At 43.0% G+C, this 13,951-nt stretch overlaps 1 protein-coding gene across 1 annotated transcript; it reads right to left on the bottom strand.

The window, feature by feature from the left end:
* Positions 1-4,348: 4,348 nt before the first annotated feature.
* On the bottom strand, positions 4,349-13,732 carry ADIPOQ (adiponectin, C1Q and collagen domain containing). Its single transcript, XM_036243282.1, has 3 exons — positions 13,616-13,732; positions 6,324-6,545; positions 4,349-4,869 (listed from the first exon to the last, which is right to left on the bottom strand). The coding sequence occupies exons 2-3, from the start codon at positions 6,535-6,537 to the stop codon at positions 4,349-4,351; spliced, it is 735 nt and encodes a 244-aa protein (XP_036099175.1). The 5' UTR covers positions 6,538-6,545; positions 13,616-13,732.
* Positions 13,733-13,951: the final 219 nt, after the last annotated feature.

Raw genomic sequence — 13,951 nt, 5'->3', positions numbered from 1 at the left:
AGAATAGTTAACAGAGGCAGACAACATGTTCCTATGCAAGCTTGCCTTCATGGACCGATTGGCACGCCAAGGTCCCCCTTGGTGCTTACGCACATAGGAACAAAAGAAATCTCAATCATTGCAATTGAATAGGTTTTATAAGAAATGATGTCCTGAGTTAGGAAGGTAAATCAAAAACTAGCTGACCTAAAAACCCAGAACTAGATTTTAAATAAAGGTCAACTATTAATCTCAGACAAAGTGCCTATAGAAAACTCTGTCTCACCTTATGGGTTACTCTACTCCCTTCTTTGTGTCTATAAACACAAAAAGTTATAAATTAATTCTGATAAAAATGAAACTAACATCCTGGTACTATGGAATGTAACTCCCCGCTTCTTTAACCTCAAATGTTAAATTTATGCCAAAAAAGAAAATACATAAGCACATAGAAATTTGCAATAAATCGGAACAGTGTCACACTTCCTCTGAGTCGTGTAGTCATCTGTCTCCCAGCGCCGACGCCTTACCACCTTCGGGATCCCCTGGATCCTACTGCAGCTGAACTGTGGCAGTTTGTAATGTTTCAATATACCTAGAGGTAATATATATAACAACCATAACATAAAAGGAGTAGGATAAAGAACCTATGTGATTATAGGTAATTATACTCTACTTGAAGTGGTAAAATATTAGTTTTATGTAGATTATGAAAAGTTAGATATATACATTATTATCCTTAGAGCAACTACTAAAAAATATATCAAAGATATACAAAAAGCCAACAAATACATTAAGATAAAATACTGTGAAATATTCAAATAATCCAAAGAAGCCAGGAAAACGAATAAAACACAGGGCTAAATAGAAAACATATAAAGCAATACGTTTAAATACAACCAGTCGACAATTATATTAAATATAAATTGTCTAAGCACCAATTAAATAAGAGATTTTCAGACTGGATAAAAAAAAAAAAATAAGACCCAATCACATGCAGTCTACAAGAAAATGTACTTTTTTTAATCCTCATCTGAGGACATTTTTTGATATTTTGTTCAGATAGAGTGGGAGGGAGAGAGAGAGAGAGGAACATTGACGTGAAAGGGACACATCGAGTGGTTGCCACCCACACGACCCAACCAGGGCCGGGGACAAATTGCAACCAAGGTACGTGCCCTTAGTGGGAACTGAACCCAGGTCTCTCCAGACTGCAGGCCGATGCTCTAACTGCTGAGCCAAACCATCCAGGGCAAGAAAATGTACTTTAAATATAATAATATAGATAGACTTAAAGTAAGGTAATGGAAAAAGACATGCCATGCAAACAATACTCAAAAGGTAAAGAGCTTATATTAATTTCAGACTAAGTAGACTTCAGAAAAGGGAAAATTATCAGAGACAGGGATGTTATATAATGACAAAGGGTAAATTCACAAAGAAGATGTAATACTAAACAAGACAGTTCCAAAATACATGAAGCAAAAGCTGACAGAACTGAAGAGAAATAGGAAAATCCACTATTAGACTTGAACATCATGGGACCATTAATCCAAAAATCTTGGCCTCAGTTTCTTCCCAGAGATGTTATGAAGATTGGCCCTCTCTGTTCCCACACAGAAACAATCCTCCTCCAGGGAGTTTATAGTATGTGTGACATCGTGTCCAGTGCTGTAAGGATCCTACCCTAGCTAGGTGCAGAACTGTGAGTATGGTCAGACATTAGCTATTTGATGAAATTTTAGAAAAAAAAATCAATCATAATTTTCCAGCAATATCTACTTAAGAAACCCGAGAAAACTCAAACATAACTTTAGCAGTTTGTTGTAAACAACTGTTGTTTTTACATTCATCATCTGTTCTCCCACTTCTGATAACTATATCCAGATTTTGCTTTAGGGAAAATATCCCTTCCCCAGATTGAACCACGATCAATTTAAATTAATAAGAATAGTCCACCCTTCTGACTCCAGTGATTGGTCAGAGATGGACATACAACCTAGCCAGAGCCAATGAGATGCAAGGACATACTTGCTGGGGCTTCCAAGAGAGAAAACATCCTCTCTCCTCCCGGGAACCACCAAAAAAGAGGATGTCCCTTTAGCTAAATGATGTAGTGAGAGGATATGACAGCTGGCAGGCTACAGTCTTTTTGATATCATGAGGGAGAGCCTAAAACTACACTGTACAGAGCCTGAAGTTGAAGCCTACACTCTAGCAGACAGAGTAGGACAGACAGAAGAGTCTTTAATGATATCTGAACCTCTGGTTGACCAAACAGCTCTGGTATTTTCCATTATTCAAAGAAATTTTTTTTCTTATTAGAGTTTGGTTTTCCGTCATTCACAACATAGAGTGCGGAATAACACAAGGTTTACCCCTTCATTCCTCTCTAAACCCCATGTCTTTCTCCAAATAAAAACAAAAGCCATGTGATATAAGAGCTTCTACTTTTAATGCTGGACAGTATCTTACTTGTAAAAAATAATAATACAAACGCATTTTAAAAGACAAAGTTTTATATGTAGAAATAATCACTTAATGAATAGCAATGCATATATAGAAGAAAATCATTCAGAATTTAAAACTGTAAGCAATAAAAATAGGTTTTCCATTTCTGTTTTTATACAGATTGCTATTAACTCTGCTTTTACTAAAACATTGGAAGAGCATTAGTCAAGCTATTGTCTTCTGAGAGGATATGTACTACTATCAAGCATTTGTAATTCGTTTTTTCTTTTTGAGGAGTATTTTATAATTAAAAATTGTATATATTTAAGATGTATGATTTGATATAGATATACATTGTGAAATAATCACCACAATCAAGTTGATTATCACCTCAGACAGTTATTCTTTTCTTTTTTTAACAATAATTCTTAGGAACAAGAATAGATTCAGAAGGCCCGGGCACCCAGACCCAGTTGGTACTCAAGGAAAGACTGGGTTTTCAAATTTTCAAATTTCTTCTTGAGTTTTGTATAATATGTTCAAACTACCTCCTTGAGGAGAAAGTACTCAAATGTTCTGGAAAGCACAGTTATTCCTAACCGCAGGGAAAAGTGTTCAAACTGTACAGTGGAACAAGGACTGGGTGATTAAAATCAGGGAGTTCCTAAAATAACAATACTTTTGTAGATAAAGATTAGTTATATGAAGAGACAGGAATGGAGTCACTTTGGGGTAGATGTGAGATTCACGATGCATTGATCAAGGACCAGCAAGGGGACTCAGATGTGTAGAAAATATGGTCCTTCTGGTAAGTTGTCCTTGACCTGAGGAGAAGATGCCCCCCATGCCCAGGGTTCTCATCCAGGATAACACGTGAAGAAGCATAGGGGTGCAGTATTTGGGGAAGGTTTGCAGGAATGGGTATCTCATCACAGAAGCTTCCTGACCAGGTGGTTTTGAAGAACAGGGAAGATTTCAGCATGTGAAAATGGAGGTCGCTTTCTGGGTTAGAGAGAAGAGCATAAGGAAAGAGAAATGCAAGGGCCATTCATTGAGTGGTCCAGCTGAAGTAGGACCTGGTCATAGAACCACCTGCTCTGATTCTACTGGAAAAAAGCTTTACTCATTAGTTAAGGCCCTCAGGTAAAATAGATGAGAGACACCCCCACCAACATCCCAAAGAGGACAAGTACTTCTAAAAAAGGACACAGTATAATAGAAAAATTCATGGCCCTATGTGTGATTTCTAGCTCCATCACTTAATACCTGTGTGACCTTAAGCATTCACTTAACTCTCTAAGCCTCAAGACCCCAAGTATAAGAAGAGGAGAATAGTATCTTTTTTGTGTGCCTCACAGGACTGGCATGAACACAAGAGAAACAGTGGGTACAGAATAGCACTGTCAAATCCTTTCATCTAGTCAGTTAACTTGTCATGTATGTGAAGCTCCCCAGTAAGTGCCATTATCCTTTTATTGCCACTATGTACCAGATCCCTGAAGCCAGGGAACATATCTCCTTTAGGACTGAGAACATAGTATATAATTTTTGTTTAAAAGGTACTTAATGAGCCTGGCCAGTGTGGCTCAGGGGTTGAGCATCAACCTGTGCACCAAGAGGTCGCTGGCGTGATTCCTGGTCAGGGCATGTGCCCAGGTTGTGGGGCCAATCCCCAGTGGGGGGCATTCAGGAGGCGGCTAATTGATGTTCTCTCTCATTGATGTTTCTATCTCTCCCTCTCCCATACTCTCTCTCTCTAACATCAATAAAGGGGGGGGGGAAAGGTACTTGATGAATGAATAATGTTCAAAACTCTCCAACTAAAAAATAGTATCAGTTTCCTAACTACACTAAAAACCTGTGGGCTGTTCTTCGACTTCTGGGTTGTTTGGCCCAGCGGGCTCTGCGTTAGTGGTCATCATTCGGTGTCATGGTAGAGAAGGAAGCCTGTGAAGGTGGAGTCATTGATGTTATCTGCATAGAGCCCATTATGCTCCCCATTCTCATACACCTGGAGCCAGACTTGGTCACCCATTTCCAGATGGAGGAGCACAGAGCCAGAGGCTTGGTCCACGTTTTTGTCTTGGTATTGGTCATAGGTAAAGAGCATAGCCTTGTCCTTCTTGTAGAGGCTGACCTTCACATCCTTCAAGTAGACTGTAATGTGGTAGGAGAAGTAGTAGAGCCCAGGAATGTTGCAGTGGAATTTGCCAGTGGTGCCATCATAGTGGTTTTGCTGGTTGTAGAAGATTTTGGTAAAGCGAATGGGAACATTAGGGACAGTGACCTGGCTCTCCAATCCCACGCTGAACGCTGAGCGGTATACGTAGGCACTTTCTCCAGGTTCTCCTTTCCTGCCTTGGAGTCCTGGAAAGCCTCGGGGACCTTCAACCCCAGTCACTCCAGTTTCACCAGTGTCACCCTTCGGACCAACAAGACCTAAAGAATGAGAAGAACTCAGTGACCATAAGAAACAGAACTCCTGCCTAAGTTTATTCCAACCTAAAACACTGTCCCTACAGCCCTTATGTACACCTGCTTCACTTACAGAGCAAAGCTCCCAAAGGGGAGAGTTGCACCTCCTATTTCTACCCCACCACCAGTAGTCTCCCATAAATTCTTTCCAACCTGATGTCCTATAAGTCTCCATCATCAACCTTCCACCTGTCAACTCTGTGTGTGCTGGCTCAGCCAACCATACTTTTACACTCCTATCCCCCCTTTGTGTGGGATGTCCTCCCTCCTTGATTCTGTCCACTCGTCTTTATTTTATTTTATTTATTTATTTATTTTTTTTTTTTATCCTCACCCGAGGACATTTTTCCATTTTTTACTCAGATAGAGCGGGAAGGAGAGAGAGGAAGAGAGAGAAATATCGATGTGAAAGGGACACATCGAGTGGCCGCCACCCACACGACCCAACCAGGGCCGGGGACAAACTGCAGCCAAGGTACATGCCCTTAGCGGGAACTGAACCCCGGTCTCTGTGGACCGCAGGCTGATGCTCTAACCGCTGAGCCAAACCGGCCAGGGCTGTCCACTCGTCTTTAAAGACCTAGCTTAAGCCCTTTCTCCTCTTTAAAGCCTCCATTGTTCATATAAATCTGCTCTAAGGGCATTTTCCCTCTGTTCTATACTTTGGCATTTGTCCACATTCAATTTAACATATTTGGAGTAGACTTCCTTATAGTAACCTCTCAGAGTCTTGTGCATTAGACTTATCTTCTTAACTAGACCAAGAGCTCTCCAGGAGCAGGACTGTGACCTACAAGAGGTGTACATCAAGTTGGCTGAATGCCACAGGATGGCATGGGAATTAAGGGGAAATTAATAGAAATAGGAATAGGAACAGCTTGGGAACAGGGATGGATGAGAGTGGGGATAGGAAAGGGAAGAGGGAAAGAGATGTAGAGTAGAGTCAAGGATGCTTGATTTTACAAGTACCACCTATTCTCACCACTGGAAGTACAATTCAAAATCCACTTTAGGTTACTTATGAGTCACATAAAGAAAAATTGCTTCTTTCCTGTGTCCAAGCCTTAATCAATAACTAATGCCCCCAACCCTGGCCAGTTTGGCTCAGTGGTTAGAGTGTCAGCCTGCAGACCAGAGGGTCATGGGTTTGATTCCCAGTCAGGGGCGCATGCCTGGGTTGTAGGTTTGATCCCCATCCCCAGTGGGGGTTGGGGGGGAGGCAACCAATGGATATGTCTCTCTCACATGGATGTTTTTCTCTCTCTCTCCCTTCCATGCTATCTAAAAAGCAATGGAAAAATATCCTCAGGTGAGGATTAAAAAAATAAAAATAAATAACGAATGCCCTTGTATAGTTCTAGAAGCCCTCCTTTACCCAGAAAAAGTCTAATGGAGAAGGCCAAAAGACGTGTTCTTACCTGCATCTCCTTTCTCCCCCTTCTCGCCAGGGGTGCCATCTCTGCCATCACGGCCTGGGGTCCCATTGTGGCCAGGGTGCCCTGGGATGCCTGCCATCCAACCAGTGCAGACCCCTTTAGGCAGGGGAAGCAGGGCTTCAGGTTCTTTGGTCGTGGAATCCTGACCATGACTGGGCAAGGCTAATAACAGTAAAGAAGCTCGTAGCAACAGCATCCTGAGGCCTGGAATCGGATCAGTCATGAGAGAACAGACCCCACACAGCACACCCATTCAGGATCTAAGCAAGACTCTCAGCATCTGAGCAGAGTCCACTTCTGAGACCTGCTCTTCCAATATGCACCTCTTCAAGGAAGACTTTTCTATTACAACCCACCTCCATCTTTTTCTGCCCTGACATTTGCAATATTTAGCATATTCCTTGTGTGCACTCTCATTTCCTCAACAGGACTGTGAGTTCAGTGATGGCACAACAACACTCCCCCAATTTACTCATAATTCAGCACAGGACCAGGCACAAGGAAAGCTCCAAGAATCAACTCGTCAAGAATCTTTCCCCTGAGTTTTCCAAGCTCGTCAAGAATCTTTCCCCTGAGTTTTCCAAGAATGTTGACTCAGATCATTCCACTTCATTCCATTTCTCCTTTACTTCCCTTTTCCTTGTTTTCTGTGTCTGTTCCTCTTCCTTTTTCTCCCATTCTCTTTCTCCCCTTTCTCCTGGGTGATGTCAGGCCATTTGGTATATTACACACACGCACCCACACACGCAGGCATTCACGTGTGCGCACACACACACAGCATGCATGTACAAGTACAATGCACACACACACATACAGCCTTGCCTTGGGTTAGCAGACAACCAGAGACACATTGTCCCAGCACAATATCCACCAACCATTTGCCTGAGCCATCCTGAGCTGCACCTCCTCACAGTTCTGATCCCTTTGCAGCCTTCAGGACACTGTCAAGATGTCATCTCTCAGGAACCCCTCCCCCCGGGTTGTTGTTCCTCCTCCGTGCTCCCCAGTGCCCTCACTTATATCCAGCACCGCATGTCTTTCACTGTACCGTAATTCCTGATAAGCTTGCCCGTTTCCCCCATCAAACTACAGGTGTGGAGCGAGGCAGAGCCTAACATACTACCAGCACAGAGTAAGCACTAAATAAATATTTTTATAACAAAAAAGAAAAGAGAAAATGAGCGGAGAGAGGAAGGGAGGAGGAAGAAGGGCAAGAAGAAAGGAAGAGGAAAAGAGGGAGGGAGGGTGGAGTATATCTGAAACATGTACTGTGGGAGCCCAAGCAAAAAGCGCAAGTGGCACAGGTGGCCAAGGGACTCCGCCTCAGAATCATCCTCCACAGCCCCTCCCGGAGATGGTCCTTCACATGCCTAGGGACTCGTACCCTCCTTGCCTCCGCCTCTAATATTAGGGTGATCTTAGCCCCCTCATCTGATTGCCAGAGTCTTGGTCTCCCCATCCCTAAAGCACCAGAGAGGCGAAAGCACAAAAACACAAAAAGAGGGAAACAGGTCCTAGGACCCTGGGTCCCAGGCGTCACGGACCCCCTCTGTGGAGTTTGAAAGGTGGTTGATCCCAGGAACCTGATTCTAAACAAAGCACAGTCCATATGTATTTTATTGACCCCAAAGACTCACTATTTTCCCTCAGTTTGCTTATCTCATAGATTACATAAAACCTCCAGAACTGGGTTTGGCTTCAGGAGACAGCTCCTCTGCAATCTTACCTCCAAAGACACGCGTGGTGTCTGGAATCGACTCCTGTGCCCTGCCACCTGGGGCTCCATGTAACAAAACCACCTCTTGTTTCACATAATATACTCATCTTCCATGAATATACATATACACAGTCATCTTTTACATAGATATACATGTACATATATACACACACGTGTGTGCGTTCATTACAACTCGTAATAGAAACACTTTGGAAACTACAGAAAACAAAACAATCTTAAATCCTGAAAATTTCTCTGTGTATTTTTAAACATAGTGGAAACATACTTAACATAGAAATTTTATTCCCTTATTTGACTTGTCTTTTCCTAGTTTTTACAATAATAATTTTAAATGTGTGTGTGGTAGTCCATCAAATGGATACAACCAAAATATACATTGTCATTTCCATTTTGGCTTATTTCCATTTTAGAATATTATTTTTTAAATCTGTAACAAACATCCTTAGACATATAGCTTATCCCCAAATTAGTACTCTGTTATGACATATCTTCAGAAGTAAAATTACTGGACCAAGTGTTATGAACATTTTTAAGGCTCTTCATACCTGTTCCCAAATTACAGTTTGTCATATTGTTACCTGGCGGTATGTCAGCGCGTGTATAAAAGAGCCTATCCTAACCACTCTTGCCAGCTTTAGATATTACCATTAAAAACATTATTCGTTGTTGTTGGCTGAGTGAACAAAAAAAATGGTACCTCACTATTTTGATCATTAGTGAGCTATACATTGTATTAAAGGCTTTCTCATTTAATTTCCTCATTCACGATACCTCTGCTAGCGGTTTTTGTCACTTACGTAATTAGGACACAGTGTGTTTTTTAAATCAATTGTGTGGACTCTTTATACCAACACTTTGTCACATATGCTATGACTCTTTTCTCTAGTATGCAGATTATTCTTTTGTTTTGTTTATCCTGTTTTTTAGGTGACAGAAGCTTTAGTTTGTATATAGTCAACTCCGTTGATCTTTTTCTTTAGCTCTAACTGTTAAATGGTCCTTATCCATACTAGGGTTTAGTAAATATTCTATTTTATTTTCTTCTATTGGTTAATAATAGAAGGACTGCTTCACTCTTTAATCCATCACTGATATTTTGTTTTGGTGTAAACGGATCTAAAATACTCAAATGAGTTCTTCCTATTTGAAGATTAGTTGTTTAAGCACATCTTTAATTCAATTCATTCTCTCTAGTGATCTGACACATCACATCAAATATCAAGTTCACATGTGATCTATCTTCTAAGTAAAGTGAGAACTGAGAATGCGATGGGCTGGAGAGGAGGACAGACAGAGGCAACACAGCACAGACAGGGATGCTGCCCCTTGGTGGTCACCAGTCTCCGCAAGGCTCACTCCTACCATCAAATGTACCTTTGTCGCCCTCTACTGGATTTGGAGAGACCAGTAACTCAGTAGCGTGTTCTCAGTAACTCCTGGGAATAAAATGAGGCCGTTTAGGCTTAGCTTGTCCCAAGATAAGAAAGAGGTGAATTAAATGAGAAGTCAAGGAAGAGAGACCAGCCAAGCTCCTTTTGTATTTAGGAAGAATGCTTGTTCTGAGACTTTCAAGACTTTATATATTTCTAACCTTTCCCACTATTTGTCACCTCCATTCTTTGTCCTTACGGGGTTAGCACTAAAACCTCTGAGAAGACCTCTGAGAGGCTTCGTGCTTGTTTTCTCCAGAAATGAGGAAAGCAGAATCTATGAGGCTGTGTTTTCTTTGCTACAGAGAGACGGGGAGAGAATCCAGAGAACTGGTAGAGGCTGCTACAGAGGGCCCCAAAGATCATAGCAATGGAGGGTTAACTCCAAAGCTGCTGAAGGGACTGCATTCTGTCTCAGCACTTCAGTGTGATAGATGTGTCCACTAACAGGGACAGTGGGCTTCCATGACAGTGGCATGGGGGAGAGGAATTGAAAGCAGAGTTGGGGGAAGATGGTACACAATCCTAGAAAGTCTCTGAAGCAAAGAACAGATTCTGATTGAAGACAGAGATTGTCTTCTAACTTAGTCCTGGGTGGAAAAATCAGTAATTAATAACAATTGACAGTCAGAGCAGAGGTGCCTCAGTTTCAAAAAAGTTTTCCAAAGTAATTTGTACTCTTTGTTTAGATATAGTAATTGTTACACTTTGATTTTGAAAGACTTTTTTTTCCATAGGAAGGAAATTATTAAATGAATCCGTGTAATCTAAGATTCAATTAAGAATCCTTTTACATGGATCATGAAGCTCAATGCCATATTCCACCTATAATTCTCTGTTGTGTAGAAAGTCCTTACCTCACTTGCTATCTCATTTAATCCTCACGGACATTTTGAAAAACAGTGTGAGGCAGAAATCGGGAGCACATGCCCCATGATCTCAGTGCTTAGGTGAAAATAATTTGTTCTTACCTGAAACATGTTTCAGTCATATATTAGTTGGAGAATTATTTGAATAATGCATATAATGTGCTTAGAACAGTGCATAGCACATGTCAGTATTCAGTGAATGTTAGCTCTGATTATATCCATTTTAGAGATGGGGAAAGTGGGCTTCAAGGAGATGATGTGACTTGGCCAAGATCCCAGAACTACATAGAGGAGCTGGAGATCAAATTCTGGCCTTCCAAAACCCAATAATGGACTCCTAGGCATAGACCAGAGGAGGAAAAGAGCACCTGCCATTTACTATTCCACTCCAGCAGGTGGGGGCCTAGACAATAGCATGAACAAACCTCCAGATTGTGATGCAAGGGACCTGGGTCCTAGTCTAGGCCCCACCATTCACTCACTGGGTGACTTACCAGCCCTCTCCCAACCTCTTGGACCTCATGCTGTTTGCCTGCAAATGTGATTGTTAATAATATTAATCCTTATCTAGTTTATTTCACATTATTATTGTATGAACCAACTGACTGAAAACATAGAAAGTATTTTATAAATTTATGAAGTGTTCCACGCATATAAGTGAAGAGAAGGGAAGCAAATATTTATGGACCACCTGTATGGACCACCTCTTTAATCTCATTTCATCCCCCAACTCCAGAAGGTAGGGCTCAATGCCCACAGGCGAAATCTGAGCACCAGAGAGGTTTGGTGACTTCTGCCCCAGGATCACAGGGAAGCATGCAGAGGTGCCATTTGAAATCCAAAGGCTGGCTTCTCTCTACTGCGCTGTCATTAATGCACAGGATCTGCTCGCTTTAAAATTACCCAACAGCCAATCGTGATGTTTTTTTGGATCCTCAAAGGCCATATTATGATCTCTCATTTTCATATGTTAAAATGTATGGAAAATTCCACTTTGACCTGCTGGAATTTCAGTAACAACAACAGAATCTTGTGAAATACAAGGATGAGGTCTCCTTTGGGACTGGAGGGGGACGGAGCAATATGGGGGAAGAAGTCACCAAGCCTGGTGCCAACTCTTACAGCAGGAAAGGGCAGTAAAACACAGTTCACAAAGTCCCTGGGAGACAAAGGGGCCCCAGAAACCACCTCACCCCTGCCCTGCTTCTACAAATGGGGGGCTAAGGAGAAGGAAAGAGGTGCATTTATTCGTTTTGCCTAGAAGCTAGCTCCCACACCAGGAGTTTTTTTTACACATTATTCATTTTATTTTAATCTTTATAAGAACTCCATGAAGCAAGGAAAATAACCCCAACTTTAGAGATCGGGAAACAGAGACTACGGAGATGATCCCTGTGAGATTCCCGTCTGGCTTCCCATCACGTTACACTGCCTCTAAACAGGCTTCACAGGCTCAGCTTCCTTATTGGCTAAATGAGATTATGTAAGATGAGGGACATGAGAACACTTTGAAATTACTTTGATGTATAACTTGCATGCGGTATTTTCAAATCTTATTTTATTTAATCCTCCCCATAGCCCAGCTTTGACTCCACTATATAGAATAATCTGAGATGCAAAGAGACCAAGATGCTGGGTTAAAATCATACAACTCTTGGTTTCAATGATATGAACTTGCCATTTTTAAAAGTAGAATACTGGCAGTTTCGTATGGTTCGAACTAATGATAAATGGTAGAAGCAGGAATTAACGCAGCTCCCAGGAGGTTTGCCTGAAAGCTTCACTCAGCCCTGGGAAAGTTGTCAGCATCCCCATGCCCAAATCACTCACACTCACACACACACACACACACACTCACACACACACGCACATGCGTGCACAAACACACGCACACATATACACACACACATTCCCTCTCTCTCTCTCTCTCTCGTTCTCAAAGAACTGGCAAAGCAGAGCATCCCTCCACCACACTTTTAGGATCAGTCTCTCTATATATAAAGAAATTCGTGATTGAAAACTTGTCTCCAGATCTTCCACCTCCTGACCTCAGCCAAGTGTCTGGGGCTGCTGGTCTCCTGGCAAGGAGTAGAGAAAAGTTTGTCTCTGCTGCCACTTTAGAAAGGACAAGAAGCACGTGCTGTGTTCCTCTTTACAGCTCCCCAAGAATTAAGGGAGGGCAGCAGCAAGGACTGCCAATTAAGCCGCAGACCTCCCTTTCCACTGTTCTGCTTCAAGAACAAAGTTGATACCCTCATGCTCCTTTGGGCATATTCTGCCAGCATAAAGAGCTCCCCTGCTCCCCAACCTTGTCAGGAGGAGCCAGCCTTACCCCTAATACAGAGCCACCAGGAATGAGGTGGCTGTACCCCGTGCAAAGCTTGATCTGAAAACCAGAACCTTCCCAACCAGGGACCCACCTCCTCTGACACACGAGGTCTGACTTGATCTCTAAAATGCCTCCCACTCCGACCTCTGTTGATAACTGGAAACACTCAGGATGCCTCCAACACTGCTCACCGGGGTGAGCAGAATTGAGGTTGGCAAAGGCCAGGCAGAGCCAGTTGTTTCTGTCAGGAAACGTCTTCTAAAAATAAGATTTTTCATAAGCATCCAGTATATGCCAGACCCTTTGCTCATTTTGTCTCATCTGAACCTCTCGATCACCTTGGGAGAGAGCCCCACATCTTTGTGGATATTCCCATATCCACAGAAACCCCTAAATCTGTAGGCAGTGACCATGTCTCATTCATCTTTGTGCCCCGTGAAGCCCACCCAGCGTCTGGCCTGTGGAATCTGCTCAATAATATTTGCTGAGTAGACTCACGTGGCAGAGCTGGGTTTCCAACTCCGTCTGAGGTCGGAGCTCAGGCTTTCCCTAAGCTGCCTCTTCCTGTGCTTCTTCCTGAGGAGCATTTGATCTCCTTCTCCTCTTGTCTAAGTGGACCTACCACTGGACCACACCTCCCTCTCGCTAGCCCTGATTTTTTTCCTCTGGTAGGCTTCTTGCCACAGAGTAAACTGGGCAAAATTAAAGATGGTCCCAGGCATGTTGACCAGAGGAACAGTCCCTTTTCTCTTGGAGCTGTGAGTGAATTGAGGAAGCTGCCCTGCAGAGTTTTGCTGTGCCCATCACCACCCTGCTGCACAGGAGAGTGTGGGCACACCCCAGGCCGAGGCTCCTCTGCAGGGCAGCTGCCTCACCCCAGCCTCAAACTGCAATCCGGCTGCTCTTACCGTCAGGGGAGGGTCAGATCCACAGGCTGCAGTCAGGATGGAAGGGAGGAGGAGATGGTCCGGCCTCAGTAGCCTAGTACTCATGGGGCAGGCAGTCCCCACCTCACAGCTGTCCCTTCCCATTGGCCAACTCTGTGAGGGCCAGAGACCAATGGGCTGGCACTTTGCCCCTGGCAGCTGGCCCAGGTCTCTACTCCAGGGAACTGGGCCAATCCAGCTTGGGCTTGAGGGGCCAAGTGGAGACTCAGTCAAACACTCATGTTCCAGGCCTTGGCCCTCATCTTTGCTTCCTGTAACAGTAAGAGAAGATGGGGTAAGGGTCAAACCAGAAGTAGG

The sequence above is a fragment of the Molossus molossus genome, unplaced genomic scaffold (assembly GCF_014108415.1).
Source record: "Molossus molossus isolate mMolMol1 unplaced genomic scaffold, mMolMol1.p scaffold_m16_p_5, whole genome shotgun sequence".
Classification (NCBI taxonomy): domain Eukaryota; kingdom Metazoa; phylum Chordata; class Mammalia; order Chiroptera; family Molossidae; genus Molossus; species Molossus molossus.
This window is presented reverse-complemented; position numbering and strand designations above follow the sequence as displayed.

Coding starts and splice junctions, on each gene's coding strand:
- ADIPOQ (XM_036243282.1), bottom strand. CDS start 6,537: ATGCTGTTGCTACGAGCTTCTTTACTGTTATTAGCCTTGCCCAGTCAT. Junction 4,870..6,323: donor GGGGGAGAAAGGAGATGCAG/GTAAGAACACGT, acceptor CTCATTCTTTAG/GTCTTGTTGGTCCGAAGGGT.